The sequence below is a fragment of the Lemur catta genome, chromosome 10 (genome assembly GCF_020740605.2).
Source record: "Lemur catta isolate mLemCat1 chromosome 10, mLemCat1.pri, whole genome shotgun sequence".
Lineage (NCBI taxonomy): Eukaryota > Metazoa > Chordata > Mammalia > Primates > Lemuridae > Lemur > Lemur catta.
Window position 1 is genome coordinate 31,581,578 of NC_059137.1, and position 26,588 is coordinate 31,608,165.

Consider the following 26,588-nt stretch of genomic DNA (forward strand, 5'->3'; position numbering starts at 1 on the left):
CGCTATGTTACTAATATTAAGGCTAGAGGCCAAATGACCAAAAAAGCAAACTCTAAATGTTGGGTGAAGCTTTTGCATGTAGATAATTTCAAGCAGTATTTGTAAAAGCAGAGAATTTTAAACTGAAATCTGCTTTTTCTATTAATAATTTCACATATTAAATATACTAATACATCAGTATCAAAGAATGCAGTAAATAAACACACCGAAACAGAGGCCATATAGTGAAAACATTATATTATAACATGCTTTTCCAAACCAAATATTAAAATTAATATTTAATTTTTAACATATTCTTTAAATTCTACATGCATACTTTTGAATATCTAAACTACATGTTAAACAGCTGAATACATTCTACTCACACTTCAGATCTTTAAACACCAACAATCTATTAATATAGCTATTACTACAGGACAAATTTGGATAGAGGTCTTAGATAATTTTTAAGCTCCCTTTAAGAGCACCAATCATTAACAGTTATTTTTGCATTTTATTCACAAACACTGTTACAATTTGTTTATTTATGTTAAAACAAATATTTTCTTTAAAAATGAATGTGTATTAAAGTAGTTTAACTGATAAAGTAGGCTTTATTCCAATCTGTTTATTAAACAGCCTATTTTCACAATATCTAAATCTACTTTTCAGTGATTTGTTCCATCATTACTACCAGATACTTTTTCAAATCATTAGAATATTTTGTCAAAGAGAGGAATAATCAAATTCCAATCCATACATCTTATAAATATTTTACATCTAACACACACAGCTTTATGGTTCATGCGATAGGCAGTGTCTAAAAAATCAGTTACTAAATCTCAAAAACATTTAAATATCTATTTAAACACAGTGTCTTCTAGATTTTTTTGTAAGAAAAGTAATCTGTAAACATCTTTACCTTTAGTTCATGCTTGGTCATTTGCTGTGGTCATTGTGGAAGAAGTGGGTATGACTTTATAACCATTTGTGAAGTGGTCCATCTTTGCAAAAATATTACATTCCATGGGTAAAGAACAAGTTTTAGAATTAACATGTGGTACAAATTTGTGAAATCAATTTCTGTATTTAAAAACATAAAACAAAGACTACTGAACAGTCCAAAACTGTTGTAGCTGAATATTCTAAATACGAGCCAACAGTACTACACTAAAAATGTCCAAAAATAAGGCCTCTGAAATAAATATTTCCATTCTTTAAAAAAAGACATAATAAATGTACATCACATGGTCAGTGTACATATAAAAGTCATCAGTTTAAACCATTCTGGATGACGTATCTGAAGTAAAATGACCTAGGTTTTGCTTCTGTCGACGTCCTCTGTTGTTTTTGGGGCATTTTCTGTTGCATAAAAACAAAAAGAAAGAAAAGTATTGTTTTGACCATTTTGTTCAGAAGATTTCAAATGTTTCCAAAGTAAAACACATTTCATAGATAAAGGTGCATTGCATGCAATTACAGGAAGGGGAAACAAGATGGTATCTGGTGCAAGACAAGGTGAGGATAAACACAATGTCAAACTGCTACCTTTTCTACAAAGCTGGAAGTTGAGAGGATTAGATCTATGATACAGGTAATGACACAAGCAGGACTCCTTCCTGGTGTCTATACTGCAGCATATGCATTCCTGGCAGGAATCCCTGCCCTTCCTCTGGCCTGGCAACTCCCCAGCCACAGTGACTGATAACACATGAAACCCGTGACAGCAGAAAGGACCTTGGCCTATGTACTTTCCCTCAGCATTATGACACATCCAAAATGACAAGAACAGCTTAGACAAAGGGAGAAATCAGGAAGTGTGCTTATTAACCTCAGAAATGAATACATAGGAATGCCAACTGATTTTAGACAATGACTCCAAAGAAGTTGTTCCACACTCTGCTGGGACAAATCACAGAACCCCATAAACAACTACCACGCTGAAGGTAAGGGATATTCCTTGACTCTGCTCCCATTTTACCCTAAATGTTTCTCCATGGTGTATAAATCTCACTGTGCTGTAACTGCTCTTGTCTGCACACTAGATTGCAGACACAGCTTGTACTAAACAGCACAAAGTGCTGTGCTACACAACGTGGAGTGAAAGGCTTAGGATGAATTCTGGTCATTTTGAGTTTGGGCTCTGCTAATAACTATCTGTGTAATCTCAATTTTCCTATATGTAAAATATTAAACTAGGAGTTGGACTCTAAAATCTCTGCCTGCAAAAAATAATCTAATGGAAAGAAAGTCTTACAACAATCAGTACTCCTACTCTAATGTCCCATGTTTTTAATCTATTCAAAGAGTACAGCTTTGCCTTCACTTAGAAGCCTTGATGATAATACTTCCATTTTGTATATGGCTTTCACAAATTTTATCTCACTGATCTTCATTAAAACACTTTGAGGTAGGCAAAGCGGGAATCACCTCCATTTCATAAATGAGGAAACTGGTTGAGAGGTCAAGCAACCCTGTTTTGCCATCACTAATTCACCATGACCTTGGAAAAGTTCCAACTTCCTAGTGCCATGGTTTTTAAATCTATAAAATAAGGGGGTTGGTTAAGATGATGTGCAAGGTCCCTGTCAATCTGTCATTCTATGAGTCTAAAAACATGAAAGAAGATTCCAAGAATAAAAGAAGAAAATCTGACTCATGCAGTCTTGAAAGTAGGTCAATGGGAACATCTTTTTAAAGGAAGATTCCCTTCCATGTAATGGCCACCACAGTCTATGTGAGTAGCTGTCCCACGGTGGACTGTGTGGGAGAGGCACTCCTTAAAAATTCAATGGAGATAAGTCCACGTATATAATTGTAGTAAATAACATCCCAAATGCAAGACAGCAAGACATTCTGGCGGGGGTGGGGGGGGAGGGCAGGAAATACCACAATAAAAAGACAGGCCTCAAGGGGAAATCTGTGATAAATTTAATGAGATGAACCTTCAGTCTTGGAGCCAGTAGACAGTGAAGACACTGTGACACAGAAATATCCTGAGATATCTAAGTGGCTTTGAGGGCGGCAAACGGATCGGGGGTGTAAAATAGCACCAACTTTAAAACTACGTGCCAGGTAATTCGAATTTAGTAGTTGAGGAATACAGAACACCGAGAAGAGAAGCACGAAGTTGGGTATAAGGCTTCATTAGGAGTCGTAAGAGGGCTTACCTAGCTCTGTGACCTTGGCAAGGTACTTCCTATCTCAGGGCTTCGGTTTCCTCACTTCTCTAAATGAAGGGTTTGAACTCAAAGTTGCTTCTCAGTGACTCTAATATTCTTTGATCCTCTTAAAAGAAGAATGGCACTATCACCAGGACTCAAAAATCTTTCCTGACTTGACTTTATTTTGATTACCTTCCAAATTGTTTATTATCCCACTCCTGCTTCATGCTAATAATGTCCTAAATGATCTCCTTCTACCTCACATTTTCTCTACCCCATTGAATTTTGCAGATTAACTCTCAGATTAATATTCTGAAAAAAATGGCTTATACCAAGTCATTCCCCTGCTCAAAAACCCTAAATTGCCACAAAATCAAATTTGAACCCTGTTCCCATGCAATGATCATACTTGGTAAACATACTTCCCAGATGACTCAACATGGACCCTCCTTTTGATGGTTCAATGGACAGAGGAATGATCTGGGGGGATTACATGGTACTGAATCCAAATCCAGGCACTTCCATTTACGAGTTGGATGACCACAGGCAAATTACTAAACCTCTGAGCCTATATTAAATGGCCACAGCAAGCCCTGCTATTAAATGTTTTCTTCCTATCTCTTTCTGTTGTCATTATTTGTTATATCATTATGTCCCTACTTTGATCTACTGCCCAATTTTATACTCAGTAGTCTTGCCTAAGGGCAGATCATCTGTTCTGTGAAATAAAGTGCAATGATTTTAGTGCCTGGATTTTATGAAAAATATCTGTTACCCAGAGAACATTTTTTATCATTTCTGGATTTATCATTTTAGCTCCAGATGGCTGAGACTACTGAAGGTCTGGATTCTATCCAGACCTTGGACAGAAGGGCCATAAATCTGTTATGGTCTGCCAATATCTGTATTTGATATGCTCCAACCCTCTGTCCAGAATAATACAGGAAAAGTGGAGAGATAATGTTTATGAGACTTCTGAACCAAATCTTAAAGGAGGTAGGAAAAGGTAAACAGGAAGAAAAAACATTAGACTAAAAAGCACAAAGACAATATAAACTTGATTTGCTCTGACTTCTCAGACCCAGCTCAGTCTGACTTACATATTTCCACTCAGTTTGGAAAAGACCCATTTTATGCCAGTTGTGCTCCAAATAAGTCCTTTCATTTATGACAAATAGTTTTACTTATGATTGGGAATTTTAAAGCTTATTGCCTATTGCTGTAATCCAGAAAATCAAGTAATGTTAAAACAATCATATAATAGGAAAAATAGCTATCTTTAGTCTCTGATTTCTTCCTTTCTTACTATATTTCCTATGGATACAGTATATTCCTAGGGCATAAAACACCTTGCAGTTCTGCAGGACTTAAAAAGCTTCTGCATGGCTCTTCTATGCATGTGTGCAAACCATTCTAGAAATTCTATTACTACCATTATTGTCCCTGAACGCAGTGCTCATAGACAGTACACAGTTCTAAGGCCCCTAAATTCCTTTATTTCATTGACTGTGCTCATGCTCCCTCTGCCTGCAGCCCAGATATACCTATAACCCTGGGAATGAGTTCTTGCCTATATTTTATAAGAAAGATAGGGAGAGGTCAGACCCACATGAAAACCTTGTGGAAATGATTGTACAATTTTTCCTAATAGGTGGACTTAAAGCACCTATCATCTTGAGTGTGCTTCAAGGTTCCTGTCTAATTTAACAGCTACCTGCCTCTAATCTAAAGTTGATATTTCTTACATCATTACCTACCTTGTTATGCACATGACAATTGCTACTATAATGGCGATCTGTACAGCTCCAATAATTGCCGCAATAAGAACATGAGTGAGCTTTTGCCTACTTGGCACTACATAGAGGATACTAAAGTCTGTCTTTTCACAGTGCTGTCCAGTGTAACCAGATTCACATCTGAAAGGGAAAACAAAAAAAGTATTCCTATGAAAATTAGAAATTTTAATACTTCCAGGTTTTTTAATTAAAAGATACAAAAGAATGATAAAATTTAAACAGGAATTTAAAAATCAGACACATTTTCACTATCTGAAAAAAAATTGCCATTTGTGTATTTCCCTACAGTCTTTTTGATATGCCTATTTTACATAGTGCTTCTTCACTTACATTATATCACATTAATCTTTTTTTTTTTTTTTTTTTTTTTTTTGAGACAGAGTCTCGCTGTGTTGCCTGGGCTAGAGTGAGTGCCGTGGCGTCAGCCTAGCTCACAGCAACCTCAAACTCCCAGGCTTAAGCGATCCTACTGTCTCAGCCTCCCCAGTAGCTGGGACTACAGGCATGCGCCACCATGCCCGGCTAATTTTTTCTCTATATATATTTTAGTTGGCCAGATAATTTCTTTCTATTTTTAGTAGAGACAGGGTCTCCCTCTTGCTCAGGCTGGTCTTGAACTCCTGACCTCAAGCAATCCACCCGCCTCGGCCTCCCAGAGCACATTAATCTTAAAGTTGCTAAAGAGTCTTTATCATTATTAATTCAAAAAAGATATGCAATATTCCATCCAGTGACTATAATATAGCTAACTTATCTGTTCCCCATTCTAAGACATATCAGTGATTTTTAATTTTTCACAATTATAAATTAAGTGTTGCAAACATCTTGGTGAACACGTGCTTTTCTACATTTATTCCTTAGGCTAAATACTTGGAAATGAGATTATTGAGTAAATAAATGTAAACATTTACAGTTGTCTGAACATAGCATCAAATTATATTCAGGACACTTTTCAGTGTACAAAATATAAACATGTTAAATGCAGGAGGGAGATGAAAATAAGTTATTAATGACAGAAAATGAAGTCAAGCAGTCAAGTAGGTGCTAATCTTAGAAATTGTCTGAATTCTAATTAAAAGTAAATAAAAAGGCAACAACATCAGCTAATGATAATTTGACAGGGAGAAACATTTAAGATATTTAAAAGAAAATTCATATTTTTAAGCTGACAGAAGTGAAATGTATAAATTAGCCAGCCTTCAGATGGAACTAATTAATAAAACATCTGAAGTATAAGGATAGTGTATGTATTTATTAGTGTCCCACAACTCATTACAAATAGAATTCAAGGCAGCTTATCAGAAAGCACACATAATAACAACAAAAAAAGAAAACCTGGGCAAAGGGAAATAAGGAAAGCCGGGGATAATGTGAGTCTACCAATCTAATCCCTGAGGTTCTGAGATACCTGCCAGTAGTTTCATATTGGGTTCTAAGATTCCCAGGAGACAAAACAAGCAAGCAGTGAGGCAGATATATAGATCATGCAGTAGAACTGAGAGCCTGGAAATAAACCCATATATCTTTGGTCAACTGATTTTCAACAAGGGTACTAAGACAATTCAACAGGAAAAGAGTAGTCTCTTCAACAAATGGTGCTGAGACAACTAGATACCCACATGCAAATAATGAAGCTAGACCTCTTTCCCACTTCATTCACAAAAATCAACTCAATATAGATCAGGTATCTAAATCTAAGAGCTGAAACTATAAAACTCTTAGAAAAAAACCTAGACTATAGCCATTATGGAAAACAGTATGGAGGTTCCTCAAAAAATTAAAAATGGAATTACCACATGATCCCAAAATCCCACTACTGGGTATATATACAAAAGAAATGAAATCTGTATGTTGAAGAAATATCTGCACTATGTGTACTGAAGTATTCACAATAGCAAAGATATGGAATCAACCTAAGTGTCATCAACAGATAAAGGGATAAAATAATGAGGAATATATACACAATGGAATATACACAACGGGATACTATTCAGCCATAAAAAGAAGGAAATCTTGTCATTCGTGACAACACAAATAAACCTGGAGGACATTACATTAAAGGAAATTAGCCAGGCACAGAGAAACAAATATCGCATGATCTCACTCATATGTGGAATCATAAAAAATTGGTCTTATAGAAGCAGAGAGTAGAATGGTGGTTACCAGGAGCTGGGGTGGTGGGGAGAGTTGGGGAGATGTTAGTCAGCGGACACAAAATTCCAATTAGATAGGAAGAATAAGTTCAAGAGATCTATTGTACAACATGGTGACTATAGTTAATACATTGTATTCTTGAAAAATGCCAAGAGAGTAGATTTTTTAAGTGTTCTCACCACAAAAATGGTAACTATGTGAGATAATGCATACGTTAATGGCTTGATTTAGGTAGTTCACAATGTATACACATTTCCAATCATCATGCTGTATGCAAGAAATATATACAATTCTATTTGTCAATTTTTAAATAAAATAAATCTTCATGATCTTAGATTAGGCAATAATTTCTTAGATATGACAAGAAAAGCAAAAACAACAACCAAAAAAAAAGATAGATCTGACTAATTCAAAATTGTAAGGACACAAGAAAGTGAAAAAATAACCCACAAAATGGGAAAAATGTTTGCAAGTCATATATCTGATAAGGGACTTGTATCTAGGACATATAAAGAATTAATACAACTCAATAATAAAAAGACAAAAATAAAACAATTAAAAAATGGGCAAAGGGTATGTACAGACATTTCTCCAGAGAAGATAAACAAATGACCACTAAGCCCATGAAAAGATGCTCAACATCATTAGTCATCACGGAAATGCAAATCAAAACCACAGCAGAAACCACTTCACACCCACTAGGACACCCTAATTCAAGAAGTCAGATAATTACAAGTCTGGCAAAGGTACTGTACAGGGAATGTAAAATGATACAGCCACTTTGCAAAACAGTCTGGCAGTTCCTCAGAAATTTAAACACAGAGCTACCATTTGGCCCAGCAATTCCACTCCTACACATTTACCCAAGTGAAATTAAAACATATGTTCACCCAAAAACTTGCAAACGATTGTTCATAGCAGCATTATTCATAACAACCAAAAAGTGGAAGCAACCCAAATGTCCATCAATTGAGGAGCAGACTAAAAAACATGGTATTATCTATAAAATGGAACGTTATTTGGCCATAAAAAGGAACAAAGTACCAATACATTCCATAATATGGATGAACCTTGAAAAAAATTTTGCTAAGTGAAAGAAGTCAGACACTGAAGACCACATACTATATAATTCAATTTATATGAAACGTCCAGAATAGGTAAGTCTATAGAGACAGAAAACAGATTAGTGGTTGCTTAGGGCTAGGGAGGATGGGGAGACTTGGGAGTAATAGTTAAAGACCATGAGGTTTCATCTTAGAGTAATGAAAATGCACTAAAATTGATTGTGGTCACAGTTGCACAACTCTGAATATACTAAAACTGCTGCGTTGTAAAAGAAGGTAGGAAGGGAGGGAAGGGGGCAAGGAAAGAAAGTAGTAAGATCATTGACACAAAATATAATCTCCATAAAACAAAACCAAACAAGTTGTTCAAAAGAAGCATAGTTACTAGTGTTATTAAACTCAAGAGAATTTTATCTCATTGGTCCTCATTTAAAGAGGGCACCTTCTGATATAGAGAACATCACACTCAACAACACAGTTGCAGTAAATTCAATGACATAATGATGTCTCATAGGATTTTTTAAATAATGTTCTTCATGGTAGGCTAATGACCAAAAGTCAAAGCTCAGTAAAATAAAAACGGTTCTACAGGGAGCTATAACAATGTCCTAGAGATACAAGCTCTCAGATGGTTTGATTTAATCCAAAGATTAAAACCCGAATATCAAAAAGAATGTATAGGCCATATATCGTTCAGGAAGTCCTCCCTGGATATTATTTTCTACAACTGACTTTTGGTTATACTCTCCAAGAGTATTAACTTCTAGGTTATTCCTCTTCTTCTTCTTTTATTGATTAAAGGAGAATCCAGGGGTCAGTCCTCCACCCTCTACATCCTTCATCCCACACACCTTCCATAGGTAATCTCATTCACTCCCAGGTCCTCATGTACTGAGATTCATTCACACATCCATTTAACACATTGAGTACCTGCTATGTGTGGGCTACTGTGGTGAGAATTTGGGATACACCAGTGAACAAAACAGGTAAAACAATCCCTGGTCTGCTTACCATCTACTTATGGCAAATAAATATAATAAGTAAATGACATGGTTATGTTAGAAGAAAGAGGACTAGAACTGAGCCCTGGTCTACTAAAACATCGAAAGATCAGGGAGCAGAGGAGGACACAGCCAAGAAGCCTGAAACATCCAACAAGGTAGGAGAAAACCACGAGAGGGTAAAATCCTTGACACAAAGTAAAGGATGCTTATCACACAGGAAGGAGTGATCAGTTGTGCTACTGATCATTCAAAAGTAATTTAAGACTAAGAACTGACCACTGAATTTAGCAACAAGAACAGTCTCAGTGGAGACTGTTGGGGACAAAAGTTTATTGGGGTGGGTTGAAGAGAGATGCTAAGATGAGGAACTGCAGACAGACTTTAGACAACTCTTTTGAGTTCTACAAAGGAAAAGAAAGAAATGGGACAGTAGCTGGTGGGAGTGAGAATGACAGGGTTTTTTTCAAGATGGAGGAAATAAAAATATAAATATATATAACATATACTGATACCAAAATATATGATATGCAGAAAAAGAGAGAGAACTGCTGATAGGTGACAGTGAAAGTCTGCAGAAGTTCTCCTATTGCTTCAGTTTTCTCTGTGAACTTGGAAACAAAATCATCAGCCAAGAGTGAGGACAAGACGGCAGGTACTGACAACCTAAGCAGAGAGGTGAAGGAATAAAGTAATCATCTAAGAGTGGAGGAGAATGGATGGACTACAGCTGCAGAATGACTGCTGGGCAGCATAAAAGGCCCTGTTTGAGACCAGGTATAAATGTCAGAGAGATAAGTTAACCTGGTGGTGTGCTTTTCAGCAACAGCCATGTTCAGCTACACAGGTGTAGGTATGCAGTGGGTGAGAAGGTGGAATGAACCAGGACTGTAGTTTTGTAGAGTGACTATGATGAAGCAAGAGAGGGATGAAGGATTCAAATGCAAGGGATTAACTATAATATAATGATTGACTATAGAATTTAAGCTGAGCAAGGAGAGAATGAGGATATCCAGGGAATGAAACACTGAAAAGGTGATAGGATCAATAAATTGGAGGCATATTGGGATAGAAGGATTGCTAGGTGGAAACTAGACGAGATATGCCAGAGATAGAACAGTTCTCAAACATACGTTTTCAACCCACATCACTCTCACGAGTTCTAAAACCAAAACATGTCCAGCAGTCTAATAGACATCCATAAGCGGATCTCCCACAGGTACCTTTGACCAAGCATGTTAAATTGAATCTATCATTTTACCCCCAAATCTTTTCCCTATTCCCAATGTATTTCCCACTCAATTAGGCCTTAGCCAAAAACCCTGGGGATTCTTCAGACACTTTCTCCCACCAACCTCCACCAACCTCTTGTTCTCGTCCTCATACCCAACTGGTCACCAATACCTCTGAATTCAACCACCTTATTATCTCTGTGCAATCCATTTACTACTTATCTCAGCCCCACAACAACTCCTTCACATAATTCAGGCTCTCACTTCCTACTAAGTCTCCTAACTTTTGGTCTTCTGATCCATTTTCCACAGTGCCACCAGGGTGGCTTTCAGATGTGATCACATCACTGCTACTTAAAATCCTGTGATGGCTCCTCGCTACCTTTAAAATAAAGGCCAAGCTCCTAGGATGGCACAAATTCCTGTGAGACCTGACCCTTCCTCCAACAATGTCCCCCACCTGCCTTCAGGATGAAGTAACTTTTCTGAAATCCAAAATCACTTCATGTATATCTATGTATGATAGCACTTTTCATATTATATTTAAATTACTTAAGACTTTGTCAGTCTCTTCTACCAAATTGTATGCTTTCTGAAGGCAAGATCCCTAGATCCTTGTCATATTCAAATGAGACACCTCAGAGTCAGGTAGAATTTGATGGAAATCAATCAACCAATCACTCAATCAGTAAACAAATCAATGGTGCCATAATGCTAGGACATTTAATCTAATAGTAGGACTGTGGCTAAAAGTTGCTCCTCCCTGCCTGTTGACTGCTAACCAACCACACCTACCTACTAGTGGAAGCTCAAGTGATATTATGGCCTGATTCTGTAGACACTGTAAATACTCAGACAAGAAAAAAAAAAAAAGGTCAACTGCTTTTAAAGAGCTGTGAGTGTGTAGAAAAGAGATTCTTTAGCATTTAAGAAACTCCTCTGGTCTGGAAAAAAGGGAAATCATCACATGTCATTGAAAAAATATTTACTGGGCGAGGTCCTACACTAGGCATTGGGAAATAGTGGTTAACAAAACAAAGAGTCCTTGGCATAACAGACTTACAGTTTAGTATCAATTGCTATTTACTAAGTATTACTACATACTACATACCAGGTATTATGCTGAAGACTTTATACATATAATCTCATTTAATTTTAACAACACTGTGAGATAGGTACTATTACTATTACAATTTTAGAAATGATGAAAATGAGGCTCAGAAATTTTAAATAACTTCCAAAGGACACTAAGCTGGCCAAGTCAGTATATCCTTCACTTCAGCTCAGGCTCCAAAGCCTTTAATGAGTATACCATTCAACCCTCTTACTGTCAGTTAGTAAAATACTACAAAGTGACCTGGTATCACATCATTACCAGAACACCATCTTCCTGTATCCGTCATTTAAGTATCCTGAAAGATATGCCATCCTAAGAGGACAACAGGATCTGAACTTCTATCAAGATATGTATGCCACTATGGGACAAATGTGAGGAATCCACTGTATGACCTGGTTTTAAAACTGGCCTGTTCTCTTTTGTACACCTGTATTTTTTTAATGTTTAGGAAAAAGAGGGAAGGGGAGGCTAGCTCCTTCAAAGACAAGGAGAACTTTCAATCAGGAAAAAGCAAAAGGCTTAAGAAAGAACTATTCAGTCATTAATGGTTTTATAGTGTTATGTTTTATTTTTTTATGCAGCAGGAGAAAAAGAAAGAATCAGGAGTAGGGAGCTAAAGAAGCAGAGGGATCCAGAAGACCTGATTTCCAAGAGTTTCCTTTTGTTTCTTGGAAAGATTCACTGGCTTCCAGATTGACAGAACAAAAGAAAAAAAGGATAATTTTCTCCACGTTTTTATGTTTTGACTGAGAAAGGAAAAAAAGGCTTCTGGCCAAACTCCAGGAGGCAAGAGTGAGCAGAATGATAGCAACCTCCTCTTGTTTATCGAAACATCGCCAGGTTAACTAGACCAACTTAAGGAGGAGGATGAGTTCCTAGCAGTAGCAGCAAGAAGGGGTAGCAGCAGACAGACAAAGAGCAGCTAAAAACACTAAGACTAGTAGGTTAAATATCAGGAAATCTGAGACCCAGTTTTTTCCCAGCTCTATATCTAACTTGCTGTTGACCTTGAACAAGTTACAAAACCTCTCTGGAATCAGGGAGTTGAGGATTTATGCCCTTTCCATTTCCACCTCTTAATTCACACTTGTTTCTTCATCCACATCCCCTGATTTTTAGAAATCTATTTTAGCACATATTTTACTTGAGTTACATGCTCTCTGTTCTTAATACATTCTTTAGTTTCTCGGCTGCCTTGTGACAGATTGCCTAAAATCAAAAATAGTGTTAGAATATGGCATATTTATGTTTATATTAAAAGTATAACATTATATTTAAAATGTTAAGTCCATAATCTTAAAACCCTAATAAAACATCTAGTTTTGTTTTTGCATACTACTTGCCAGGTCCCAAATGATGATGTTGATTTATTTTTTACTTATCTACTGCAAATAAACACTACTTTTTTGTAATATTGAGTCCACATTTCATTGCCTTCTATAGAGCAGTGGCCATTGATGGAAAAAAATTCTCACCACTGATCTGAAAGCACTGACTTACCTACAAGAAGCCTTCTGAGTAGAATAGATGAATTCACATTTTCCATGGATGCAGTAACCATTGAGGTTCTCAGGGCAAGGCATGTGGTTTCCAATATAAACATCTTCTCTTTGATCACTAGCATCTTAAAAGAACATAAACCAAGTCACTAAACAGTGAAAAGGCAAGCTGAAAAATATGAACTTTTCAAAGGTTCTGAAACAGTAAATAAATTCACCCCTTGTCAACTACCTACTGGGCAATTTGAAAAGGAAATTTATCAGGGTTGGAAAAGACCCAGGATCCCTTCCATTTCCCCTTATGCTGCAAACACAGCAGGCAGACTATTTAGACTCAAAGCATTTAAAAATATTTGCAGGATGTGACCACCATGAGCTACTGTTGTTTAAAAACAACCTGGCAAAGAAAATGAAACATCTTTGCTAAAGAAATAAATGCTAGCTCTAGAAGAAAGCTCACCTCTGTGACAGAGAGATGGTGTATATAGCATTGGCTTTTGGGGAATGAACTTAAGCATTCATTTGGGTGCTATGAAATTGAGGCCAAAAGAACACTGGAAGGTCAGAAAGCAAGTTGTGGGATTCTGAAATTTTAGGATGAAAGGTGTATTTTTGAAATCAAAACTATCAAGCATATTGATTTTTTTCCAAATGAAAATACCTTTGCTGTTCTTTTCATATAGTTTTTCTTAGATGTTCATTGTAAAAAAAAAATTCAAATAATATCAAGAACAAATAAAAAAGAAATTTAAAATAACCTGAGACCCCTCTACCTAAAGAGCACCACTATAAACACATTGATGAACATCTGGTCAGACTCAGGTATAATGATTTGAAGTAAACTGAGCTGAAGTGAAGAAAACAGAAGTACAGTGAGCAACATCACCATCAGAAATGGGAAAGAGAGACAGGAAGGAGAGATGGAACAGGGCAGGAAAGACAAAGACATGGGACCTAGTCTTCAAAATCAATCATATTCATTCATTCTCTCTCTCATACATTCACATATGCACACACACACACACACACACACACACACACACACACACACATGTAAATTCTGGAATGGATTTTTGTACTTTTGGGGGCATATATGCCAATACATTAGTCCTCAGCTCCAATGGACACAGAGTTCCCCCACATTTACAGGCCTGTCTAGGTATAGGGAAAATTCCCAGGCTCCCTGCCATTTCTGTCTCATGGTTCCAGCTTACAGATTCAACACACTATCAGCCGTGTGACCTTGAGCATACTAACCTCTTAAACCTGAGATTTCAAAACTGTAAAATCAGAATAATAGAACCTATACTTCATGTGGTTTTGAGAGGATTACGCAACATAACTAATGTATGTACATCACCCACCAAAACAAACAGCATAGGGCTTTATCTCCCCAAAATACAAATAAAAAGTGTTAATAAAATTTGAAAAATGTTAATGCAAACAAATTTAAAAGGAATGAAATAGGAGGCTGTGAGTATATGCATGTGTGTGGGAAGAAGATTAAGGGAGAAGTGAGAATAGAGGTGCCAAGTGTGAAAAAACTGAGAACTAAAAATGCAGATTTTCTGAGGATCAGAATTTACATAAACAAAAAAATGTTAATGATTATTAAGCTCAATGATAGCATAACTAAAGCAGAGAGATCATGTCACCTTTAACAAGACTAAAATGATGCTATTTAACCTAAAAATGTATATATTTACATTGTACTAATTTAATTTATGCCCAGAAAGAGAACTGAACTAGAAATCAGGGAATCCAACATATAAATTCTCAATTTTAGAAGTATCTTTACTACTTTCTGACCTTGGTCAAATCACTTACTCTTCTCTGAGGGAGTTGAATGAGCTCAGCACTGTCCAACAGAAAAGTCTAATATGAGACATATATGTAATTTTACATTTTCTAGAAGCCATATTTTTTTAAAATCAGATAAATTAATTTTAATGATATACTTTATTTAACCCAATATAGCCCATAAATATTACCATTTCAACATATTACCAATATAAAAATTGATATTTTACTTTTTTAAAAAAGTAAGTCTCCAAAATCTAGTGTTTTATACTCACAACACATCTCAATTCTGACTGACTAATGACATGTCAAGAGCTCAATAGTTATGCCTGCCTAATAGCTACCATATTGGACAGTGCGAAATAGATGACTAATTTATTTCTCATCTACTGATCACCTTCTATATGCCAGGTACGCTGCTTGGTACTGGGGATACAAAAATAAAGACATATCCTGTCATCTGAGGGCTTATAAGGTCTCCTCCAGCTCCCAGACTATAATTCTGCAGTGACAAAAGAATCAAGTCTTCCTTTGGGCTGCTATAAACCTGAGCACCCCACTCTTCTATTACAATGCTCATGATACTGTATTAAAGCTATCTGAGTTTTTTTAATCAGTCTGTGCCATGACACCGTGAGCACCTTAAGAATCTAGATCTTTGTGTACAACTCCTAACACTTAGAACGGAGTATATACAATGGTTAAGAGCACAGCTCTAGTGTGAGACTGCCTAGGTTTGAATCCTGGTTACACACTCTCTAGCAATGTGACCTAAAGGCAATTAACTTAACCATTCATGGCCCTCAGTTTCCTCATCTTAGAAATAGAGATGATAATGATGTCCACTTCTCATGCAGTTGTTTTGAGAACTCAATGAGATAATACATTTAGCATACTAAGTATGTAGTGTATACAGAACTTAGAACAGCACCTGGTAAACAATAAATATTCAATAAATAAATATTACCAAGTATTATTACATGGTCTATAAATGTTTGTTAAATGAAAGAATTCCAATTTTCACTTGTGGATATGTTGTACTATGAAAGTCTTCAGTCCTACAAGTTAAAATCCTTTACTAGGAGAAAAAAAAATCATGAATTATATTTTTGTTGTTTTCCATTGAAAAAATTATTATCCAAATAAAGTTTCCATCCTGAATACCTTAGTGAACTGAACTGCTTATAGCAGTTCTATACTGTGTTTCATAAGAGAGGTTGAAACTTAATTAATGATTCTTCATTATTTATTAATGCTTGTGATCAAAGCAGAGGACTTTCCTAAAGTAATTAGGCTGGATGAGAAATAGTTTAACAGAAGCCAAATAACTAAAGTCAAATGTACTTTTCTTGCTACAGTTTCAAACTAAAAATGCCATTCTACATTCCCAATCATGCCACAAGTGACTGGAGGAAAGCAGTTATCTCCCACAGCACTTCTCAGGATACAACCATGAAAATGCATAATGATGGGACTACAGAGACCTAGGTTACATATCAGCCTATAATAATCAAGTCCTATAATGTATGTAACAATAGGAGTGTATAGGTCTGCAGAGGCTGTGGTAATGTACTAATCTACCATAAGAAAGTCCTATAAACAGCAGGGAATTTCAAGAATAATACAGAGCTTAAAGCTATCAGAGAACGCAGCTACATGAAAGTAGCAAGAAAAAGTTAACTAAATTAAGAACAGGGTTTTGAGAAATTAATAGACAAAATATGGCACCAATAAATGTTTACTGAATGAATTAATGAAAGAATCTGGTATCAAGCTGTAGACAAAGTAAAGCCATATAAAACACGGACATATGTAATAAGGCCTTGAAGCGTGTATCAAAGTCCAAATTCAACCTTTCATTCAATGCCAATATTATTCATGACATTATACTTACATAGTGTTTCTGTGCATATTCGTATGCTCAGCTAAGCGGCAGAGTATATAAAGAAAAAAACTTATGTGGTCCTTGACCTCAAGAAGCTTACAGTCAACTTAAGGAATCAACAAATACACATGAAAAGCTGAACAACACAAGCGAAGGGGTCTCACATGGCAATTTACAATTAAATAACAAAAGATGGTTTTATAATACTAGGTGCTATGGAAGTTCAAATTCAAAGGAAGCTCACTACAGGCTAAGTTACTCAGGAAAAGGATTTATTGATAGAGTAGGACTCAAGCTAGTCCTCAAAGCACACATTTAGATTGAGGAGCAGCAGAAGTCACAGGGAAGGTATAATACACAAAGCATTCTCAAGAACAAGCGAGTAGCGACCTAGCAAGAGTGGCACATTCAGACATTCCAACTTAAAGCTAGAAAAGTGGGCTAAAACTAGATTATAGAAAAATGTGAATTCCAGGTGAGACATGTTTTCTTAATCATATGGACAAGGAAGACACTGAAAGCCTTCTAGCTAGCTGAACAGCAACACAACGAAAGCTGTGTTTTACATAAAAATTGAGAGTGGTCGTCCAGGGCTCGTGGTAAAGGGGAATGGGGAATGACTGACTGCTAATGTGTGTGAGGGAACGGACTTTTGGGGGTGATGGCAATGTTCTAAAATTAGATTATGGTAACACTTGTACAACTGTGTAAATATACTAAAAACCACTGAATTGTATACTTTAAACAGATGAGCTTAATGGTATGTAAGTGATATTTCAATAAAGCTATTAAAATAATTAGTTGAATAACTGCGTACAAGATAAACGGGCAGAGGGTACTAGGAAGACCAGGTAGATCAGGTGACCATTTAGAAGGTTAGTATATAATCCAAACTGTGGCAATGAAAAGCCAAGCCAAAGCTCACAGATATTATTAGCGACACAGAAATAAATACATACAGCTTGAAGATGCTTTGGAAAGTGAATGAGCTCAGAAACTCAGATCTGGAAGGATTGCTGGAGGCCATCTGGTCTGATGAAGGAATCCCATTAAAATGACTCTAAATGGGAGCCTAACGATACAAGGTTCGGTAAAGAGAATATAGTAAGCTGAGTTCAAATTTAGATCTCCAGTAATCCAAAAGTGTTTGTTAAGCACCTATTACGTTCCAGGCACCAGGATATTTCCTGGAGTTTGAGGCAATGATAAAAAAAGCAAAAAGTAAGTACGAAGACCCAATAGGCAATTGAATATGTGAAACTAGTGCTCAGAGAAAGAGCAAGGCTAAAGAACAAATTTTAAAGTTCACCAAGATGATAGCTGAGAATAGATTAAATATTCTGAAGGTAATTAAGAAAGTAAGCAAGGAAGAACAGAATTCTGGAATAGTTGTGATACAAAAGGAAAGAGCACCAGGGCTCAGAAAGCCTGAATTCTAATCCTTATTCTGCCATTCAAGAAGAGCAACAAAATCTTAGTTTCACTTCGTTCATCTGCAAAATGAGAATAACATGGTTGTTAGGAGGATTAAATAATAGCAAACATGTAAATCTCCTACTGATGTCACTCATAAACCATCATATTAAATAGTAAGACAGATAACACCAATGGTGAGACTTTTGAACAAAGCCAGGTTACCAAAAATGAAACCAGAAAACAAAAGTATTAGTAATAACCATAATGGCATGATAGGAATTCAGTAATATAGCGTTTAATATTCAGAGTGACCCAAGGCAGTAGATATTACTGCCCCCAACTATAGATGTGATAATGAGGCTCAAAAAAATCAGGACACACAACTTTAAAGCATAGAGCAAGTCTGATTCCAGAATGCAAGCTCTTAGTCATTATGCTAGTATTTCACCAAGCTACCCTGGGAGATGTATAGGGAATGGACAAAAGCAGAATGGCCAAGCACCTGCTCTTTAGGCCGCATAAATTAGACAACTTCAAAAAGGAAAGATAAAAGACTTGAAAGATGCAATAAAGCATGTTTTCACAAACCACAGAAGAGATGAAGCCTACACACAGTAAGAACTGGGCACAGAATGATCCTGTCTAAACAATGCCCTTAGGCAAGTGGTGACAGGCTCCACGAACAACAACTGCAACTGCTAGTCTCTGAACAATGTGTTTGTGCAATATAAAAAGCACACTTGGTCACTCAGTGGCTCCTTTCACCCCCAGAAGCATTCAGAAACAAATCTACCACCACCAGCAGTGTTTTCAAATACAAAGGATAGTTATGGTTCTAAGAGATGATGTTTATAAGAAAACCCAGTACCAGATGGCTTATCTACGAAGGCCTGTTCCACTGGCTATCTGTCCCGGTCCATCAGTGTACAACCCAAATAAAGTATAAGGAGTTGCTATGAGCAACTGAGACATGCACCTGGAAGGTAAACTGCTGAGGCCACAGCTATAGCAACATTGCATCAGTAACCCTAGGGCTCATTATTTCTATAAATCCCTACAGTTAAAAAATTCAAAATATCCTGTCTTGCTTCCCCTATACTACCCTGCACTCCCTAACCTCCATCACTAACATACCTCCCCTCACACAGTCTCCTTGGACCCTATTAAGGAATTACCTATCTAGGTATAAACATCTCTCATGCTCTCATTTGTAAACCCCACTGTCCTCCAGACCAACCCAGCTCTTCCCTTCCTAGCCTCCCCACTCTGCCCAGAGAAACACCTTTTCAAATGGGAATAAATTCATCCACCTCCTCAACCATTCCATTAGAAAATACCCCTTTCACCTTCCTGAAGTGCCAAGACCACATCACTTACTAGACCTCCTTCCCCTGACGTGCTCACCACTGTCATTTCCAGGCCAGCACTCCACGCCCCTCTCCCAACAACCTTCCCCTCTAGGAGCCTTCTAACCATCCTCATCAGGATTCTCCACTATGCTCCATGATACGCTTTCAGATTTCCTTCAGAGAGCTTAGCACCTGGCTCACAGTCTTACCTTCTGATAAGGCAAATCTGGCAAAACCATCTTTAAAAGGGCACATCAAAACAGCTGGGCTGAAATATACAAACAGTACTCACCAAGTCATGGGAACAATGATATTGATATCTCGATATCTCTGGTACCGCTGGCCAGCAGCAGCAGTAGAGAGACTAATGAGGCTCAAGAATGAGGTCAAAGATGGGGTAAGAGTTGGGGTGAGGTGAAGCTCAGGAACAAAGTGAGAATGTTTTTGTAATAAAAAGGTGTTATGGTTAGACTTCAGGCTGTATGAAAATATCTTTGAATCAAAATGGTCACATTAAAATGCCATGTACCACAAAGGAATTTTCCTGGGTAGATGGAAATGTTATTGATAATAAGGTACAGTGTACGCAGGGTGTATCCATTTGTCAAAACTGACAGGTAAGATTTGTGCATTTCAGTGTTGTAAATTATACCTTTAAAAAACTGTAAAATGAGAATAATGATAATCATGTGGGTGGAGGTACACAGACAAAACAAGAATGACAAAGTTGATAACTGCTGAAGGTGGGTATTAGGTATATGAGGGTTCATTATACTAATCTATTTATGTATCTTTGAAATTTTCTATAATAAAGTTTTTAAAATGTCATATATCCATCTCCCACACAACTCATGCTCAATCATCATATCCTTTAGGACTTCAACATCTACAAAAGAGCTTCTAACACTCCAATTTCAGTATTTACCACAGGTTTTCCAATAGCTCAAGAAGAGCTCTAATTCAGCTACAGTTCTGGACAGCCAAATACTCCATTTCACAAGCGCTCTTCTCTAAGAGCGTTACTTAAAAGATTGTCCTTACTGAGCACTATCTTCCAGTCTTTCCAGCTTCCTGCTGGTGCCACATTCCTGCTTTTTACTTTGAAGCCTCCGTCCCTGGATCTCTGCTCCGTCTTGGCTGTGCATGATTACAGATGTCAATATTTACTAAGGGCCTCCTATAAATAAATGCTATGAGAACAAAAAAATAAAAGCAAACAGGTTTGCTTTTACTGTTTAACCTCTGTTTTCTTACTAATAGAAAACTTTCACAATTTGGGTTTCATCTTTCATTCTTTCATTCAAGAAATTCCTTGGTCCAATTGTCAATGATCCCCTTGTCTTCAAATTCAAGCATAGTTTAGTCCTCTTACACTTTTCTGTAGCATTTTAAGCTATTAGCCATCCTTTCCCTTGTGGCTTCTGTGTACTCTTCTTGGTATTCTTCCTCAGACCTCTTTCTGCTTCATCCCAAGCTGGGCCTTCTCTCCTTTCTAAATTATAGTGCTGTCCAACAGAACTTTCTGTAACTCTGGAAATGTTCTATCTCTGTGCTGTCCCATATGGTAGCTTCTGGTCACATGTAGCTATTGAACATCTGAAATAGGGCTAGTATGATTTCATTTTAATTAATTTAAATTTAAATAGCTACATGTGGCCACTAGCTACCGTACTAGACAGTGCAACTCTATAATCACTCCCATTCATTCTTATGACTTCAGCTACCATCTCTACATCCAAGTACTAACTCATAAATTTATGCTGATCCAAGTCACCTGGATGAGTTCCACAAGTACCTCGAACTCCAAGAACTCCAATATACAATCAATAGACTCCATCATCAAATCTTCCCTTACCTTACTCCAAATACCCTTCCCCTCCCAACATCCTTAGTTCTATGAATAGAATCCATCATCCAAGTCATCTGAGCTTGAAGTCTTAGTCACTTTTAACTTTTATCCAGGCAGATGTCTATTCCTTTTGAGTCTATCTAACTGATCTCCCTGCTTCCACTGCAATGTATACAATAAGCACAATGTTTCTTTCTGTTATCATTCCAATGGTTAACTTTGTAGCCTTGCCTTTTTCAAACATTTTATATTAATAATGCCATTCCCTACTGCCCACAAATAAAGTCTAAATTCCCTAGGACAGTACAGCATTCAAGACGACACAATCTGTCCCCAAGCTATCTTTCTAGCCTTGCCTTCCACTTCTACCTCTTAAGCCCCTACTCTCTAGCCAAAACGGATTCCTTACCATATTCCTATACACTCTGTCATATCTCTGGCTCATGTTCTTCTATCCTCCTTAAATATCCTTCTGACTTTTGTTCAAATCCTAACCATCCTTCAAGGTTCATTCAAGTTCTACTTCTTCCATGACATTTCTCAGACCCCCATTGTCCCCCGCTAAAGAGTAATGTCTTTTCCAAATTCCCATTGCAGGAGTTATTTTTATTTTGGTTTTTTTTTTTTTTCAGACATTTTCTCACTCTATCTCCCAGGCTGGATGCAGAAATGTGATCATAGCTCACTGCAGCCTAGAACTCCTGAGCTCAGGTGATCCTCCTATCTCAGCCTCTTGGGTAGCCAGGACTATAGGCACGCACCATCACACCCACCTGATTTTTTTTTTTTAAGATGGGTGTCTCACTATGTTTGCCCAGGCTGGTCTCAAATTACTGCCCTCAAGCAATCCTCCTGCCTTAGCATCCCAAAGTGCTGGGATTACAGGCATGAGCCACCGTGCCTGGCCTCCCATCACGCTTTTTAACTGTATTACTTTAGTGACAATAATCAATTTCTACTTTGTTGGAAGTTGGTTTCGTGCATTTTTTACTATATCGCAAGTTCTTTTTTGTGTGTGAGACAGGGTCTCGCTCTGTGGCCCGGGCTAGAGTGCAGTGATGTCATCATTATTCACTGTAACCTGAAACTCCTGGGCTCAAACAATCCTCCTACCTCAGCCTCCTGTGTAGCTGGGACTACAGGCATACACCACCACACCCCACTATATCACAAGCCCTTTAAAAATGTATATCATGTATTAGATAATTTCTATACACAAATAGTAAAAAGGCCAACATAAATTAGGCACATAATAAATTATATCTACTCATTATAATATCATTTAAGTTATAGATCAATTATTATGTCTAAAAATTTTTCAGCATCTCAAAAGTGGCCTAGGCACTAAATTATCTATATAATTTTATCAACAGCACATATATGTTTTGGGCACTCATAATTTCCCAAATTGCCCTAATTATAAGCTTCTAAATACTGAAAAATGGCCTTCATATACTAGTCATGTACTATCAGTATAATGAATAAAAGTGAGGCTGATCTATTATGTCTCCTATGGAAATACAGGAAATTTTCTATCTTAAATATAGCACTTTATATGAACACAGGAAACTGATATTTCTGGGGCTCATGGTTTTGATATGATTCAAGTTAGGGAAGTAACAAATTATTCAATGATAATAACAGCTACTGTTTATTGAGCACTTACGAGTATGTCAGACACTGTTCTAAGCACTTGACATGTATGATCTCATTTAATTTTTATGAAATTCTATGAGATAGGTACTATTATCATTCCCATTTTATATATTTTAGAAGATAGGCATAAAAGGTAGATCACATATTTTAATAAAAATATTATGTTCCTTAGTATAACCAAACAATGGATAGAAGACACACTTGTGATAGAGCAATTACGTGGAAGTACTGGATCTTAGAAGCCAAAGATCTAGATTTATTTTGGTTAACTAAATATAACCTGACTGATCCTCAATGTTCCCACTGGTCCTTATCAGATAGTTATAAGAATCAAATAAAATAATGGATGTGAAAACAATCATGAAGAGCAATGGACTTGAGGTCAAGGGACCTGAAATCCAGTCTCTGCTCTGACCTTTATTAGCCATGAGACTCTGTGCAAATAAATCCTACAGCTTCTTTGAGCCACATCCATTCTTTGGACAAGTATGGAACTGGCCCATACTACTTATGTCCATGCTACTTATGTGCCAGATCTTCCGCTAGGTGTTAGGAATGCACAGTGAACATGACAGAGACAGTCTGCTGTCCTCACAGAATTCAGCCTAGAGGGGGATACAAATGAGCAAAATGACAATTGTGAAAGAGTAGGCTAAGTGCTCGGAGAGGGGAGTATGTAAGAGAAGCACCTAATCTAGATTTAAGGATCAAGGAATACCTTCCAAAAGGAAATGACTTCTAAGCTGAGACTAAAAGGATGAGAAGGAATTAGTCCAACAAGGGAATAAAGAGTTCCAGGCAGAGGGAACAAGGCTCAAAGACCTGAGCACAGAGGGCAAATGTTAATATTTTAATAGCAGATTCTAGAGGAGTAAAGAGGATTTTTTTAAAGCATATTTGAGGGATCTTACTGTATAATTTCTTACAACTGCATGTGAATGTACAAGTATGTCAATAAAAAGTTTAATCAAAAAAAGCATATCCAAGAGCTTGCTGTAAACTGAGACATACCCTAGCTGTTTCAGTTAATATTAATACTAATAATCAACTACATTAGGTATACTACTACAGACAGCAAAGTTGAAGGAGTTGTTATAATGGAAATAGAACTACTAAGGACATCTAGTGACCATATTTCAATAATTGGACACAATTTAGAAAATCATGATTCAGTACCTTTCACATCTGGTCGATACTGTAGTCCATCATCTTTCTTTCCCAACAAACTTGTGTCATCTGTGTCTGTAAGTGAAAGTCATTTTCAAATTAAGATACATGCAATGTCCACTATCCTGCTCATATTTTCCACCATTCTCTTGAACAACTATGCCATTTCTGCTTCAAGCCTCAAGGCATCTTGTATGTAAGCTCTTTGCATGATGAACAATCTAATTTCATTTGGTCTTCAGCTTAAAAGTCACCTCCTTTAAAAGTCTTTCCTAAGTAAACTAAAATAACACATACCATGAGGAGAAAAGGTTAACCCTTTCTCCAAGAACTACCGAACGATTTACCTTCTCCTACCACTGTTTCCCTGGAAACAGCAGATTAAAATAAATGTAGAATCTTAGCTGTGTTATCAAACATTTACTATTTAAAAAAAGAACCATTATATTGGAATAGAGCCTATTAAAAAAAAAAAAAGACCCGAATTTCTGAATTGTATCTGGACTGGGAAGACTTTTATAAATGAATCATAAATACCTGTAGGGAGGCACAAGCTTCCCAATACATGGGGATGGTGGGGGAGGCAAAGGGAAGGTATAGTTAGGAGTGGATGGAAAAGTATAGAAGGTACTAAAATAAAACGTAAGGGCCAGCCACTCCAAGGAGTTGAAATCTGCATGAATTTCAATTAAAATTCTCAAACTTGGCCAAGTGCTCTAAATTTGAAATTCCAGGATTCAAACAATGCATCGGTTCCTCAGAGGAGATATTCTTTCTCTAAGCTATTCTTCCCACCTAAACTCTAAATGCCACCCCATGAAAGAAAAACAAATCACACTTCTTCAAAATTAAAGCAAAGCAGAACATCTACCTACAATACAAGGCAAATGGTTTCCTCTATCATGCCCATATCCAATCCCCTCCTGGAGAGCCTCTGATGAGCTTCTTGGGTATTCTTTGGTGGCTTAGACCAGAGGTACTGCAATCAGTTGTGCAGTATGTCACAAATAATCTGTTACTGATATAAGGTACCAAACTTTGGCTAACAACCTTTTTCCAAAGGAGGTGGGGGGGGGTAGGGACACAAGCAAGCAGGAAAAATGTACAATCCCAGTCCATGAGAATGTGCCTGGCCCACATATGCCACTGAGGAAATGATCCATTTCCCCAGTCCATGTGGGTACTACTAAGGAAAGAAGATAGAGAACCTCTAGCTGTAGAGACTGGATATTTCTAGTAGGGGTCAAAAACAAAAAACTCATTCTTATATGGAATCATGGCTTCCAAGCTATAATAAAGAGCAAGAAGGGCAAAAAGAACTTTAAACTGAAGTTAATAATTTTTCTTTTACATTCTGTAACATTACACCAGTACGTAATATGTATAGGCAAAAATGCCAAAGAGATAATGTAAAAACAAAGTAAACTGTTATGCTCTAGAAAAAAACTTTTAGAAAAACATGGCAACACTTATATATACATAGTTTTATTGTAATTAATATAAGTTAACTCTTAAATAGCTATAATCATCACAAATTTGAGATTACCTTAGAACTCTAAATATACCTTCAATTTCATGGTAGAATCAGCTTAGTAACCACAAATAAACAACCAAGATGCATGGGATATGTCTTGAGAAGATAAAAATAAACAACAAAAAAAATCTAAATCAGTAACAGAAGAAATTCTGAAATATGAATAAAAGAAAATAAAGCTTCAAAGTTTTCTCATTTTACAAATTTAGAATACTACCAAAATATACAAGTAAGATTATAGACTTATAATATTAAAGACAGGTCTCTGGATGAGTAGAATGGATTTTACCTGTGCAGTGGCCAAGATGCCGTATATCAATTTGTTCTTGCTTTATACAAGATGCTTCACGAACAAAACAGGGATTGTTATAGGAACTCCCATCAGAAGCACACACAGGGTTAAAACTGTATCCACTGCAATCTATATTACATACACACCTGTTGGAAAAGATAAAAATTACCTATTTTTACAGCAAAAGTATTTTACAATGCTGCAAAGCAAAAAAGAACAATTCTTTCCTTTTTTCTGCTTCCTGTAACAGAAAGCCACATATTGTTTTAAGTCACTGATGAAAGCTTAAGTAAATACTCAGCTAAAAATTTCTTCCAGGTGAGGATTTTGAGATAATTTCATCTAGATATTATTAATCCAGTGTTTCTCTAGAACTTTCATATCTAGAGAAAATACTCAGATGCCAAATGTCAACAACATTAATTAGAAAGAAAGATAGCATAGTGGAAAAGACACAGAATTATGAGTCAGAGGTCATGAATTTAAATCCTAGCCCTACTAATTACCAGATTTGTGTCCAGATTCTTCCTCTTAGTCTTAGTTTACTAATCTGTAAAATAGAGGTAATAAAAATATATCTATCTTAACAAATATTGGGAAGGTTTTAAAATATAATAGATATGAAATATGTAAA

General features: G+C 36.6%; 1 protein-coding gene and 1 long non-coding RNA gene across 2 annotated transcripts in view; one reads left to right on the plus strand and one right to left on the minus strand.

Annotated features, from left to right (window-relative positions):
- Positions 1–222: 222 nt before the first annotated feature.
- The window catches only part of LOC123645789 (tomoregulin-1), an 81,967-nt gene continuing 55,601 nt past the window's right edge, over positions 223–26,588 (minus strand). Inside the window, exons 6-10 of the mRNA XM_045562260.1 lie at positions 25,952–26,100; positions 24,138–24,203; positions 13,008–13,131; positions 4,901–5,059; positions 223–1,341 (exon numbers count right to left, since the gene is read on the minus strand). Coding sequence (XP_045418216.1) covers positions 1,257–1,341; positions 4,901–5,059; positions 13,008–13,131; positions 24,138–24,203; positions 25,952–26,100 — 583 coding nt within the window. The 3' untranslated portion in view covers positions 223–1,256. The remainder of the gene's footprint in view (positions 1,342–4,900; positions 5,060–13,007; positions 13,132–24,137; positions 24,204–25,951; positions 26,101–26,588) is intronic.
- Positions 1,762–26,588, plus strand: part of LOC123645791 — a 55,730-nt gene continuing 30,903 nt past the window's right edge. The window contains exon 1 of the long non-coding RNA XR_006737700.1: positions 1,762–1,925. This is a non-coding gene — a long non-coding RNA (uncharacterized LOC123645791). The remainder of the gene's footprint in view (positions 1,926–26,588) is intronic.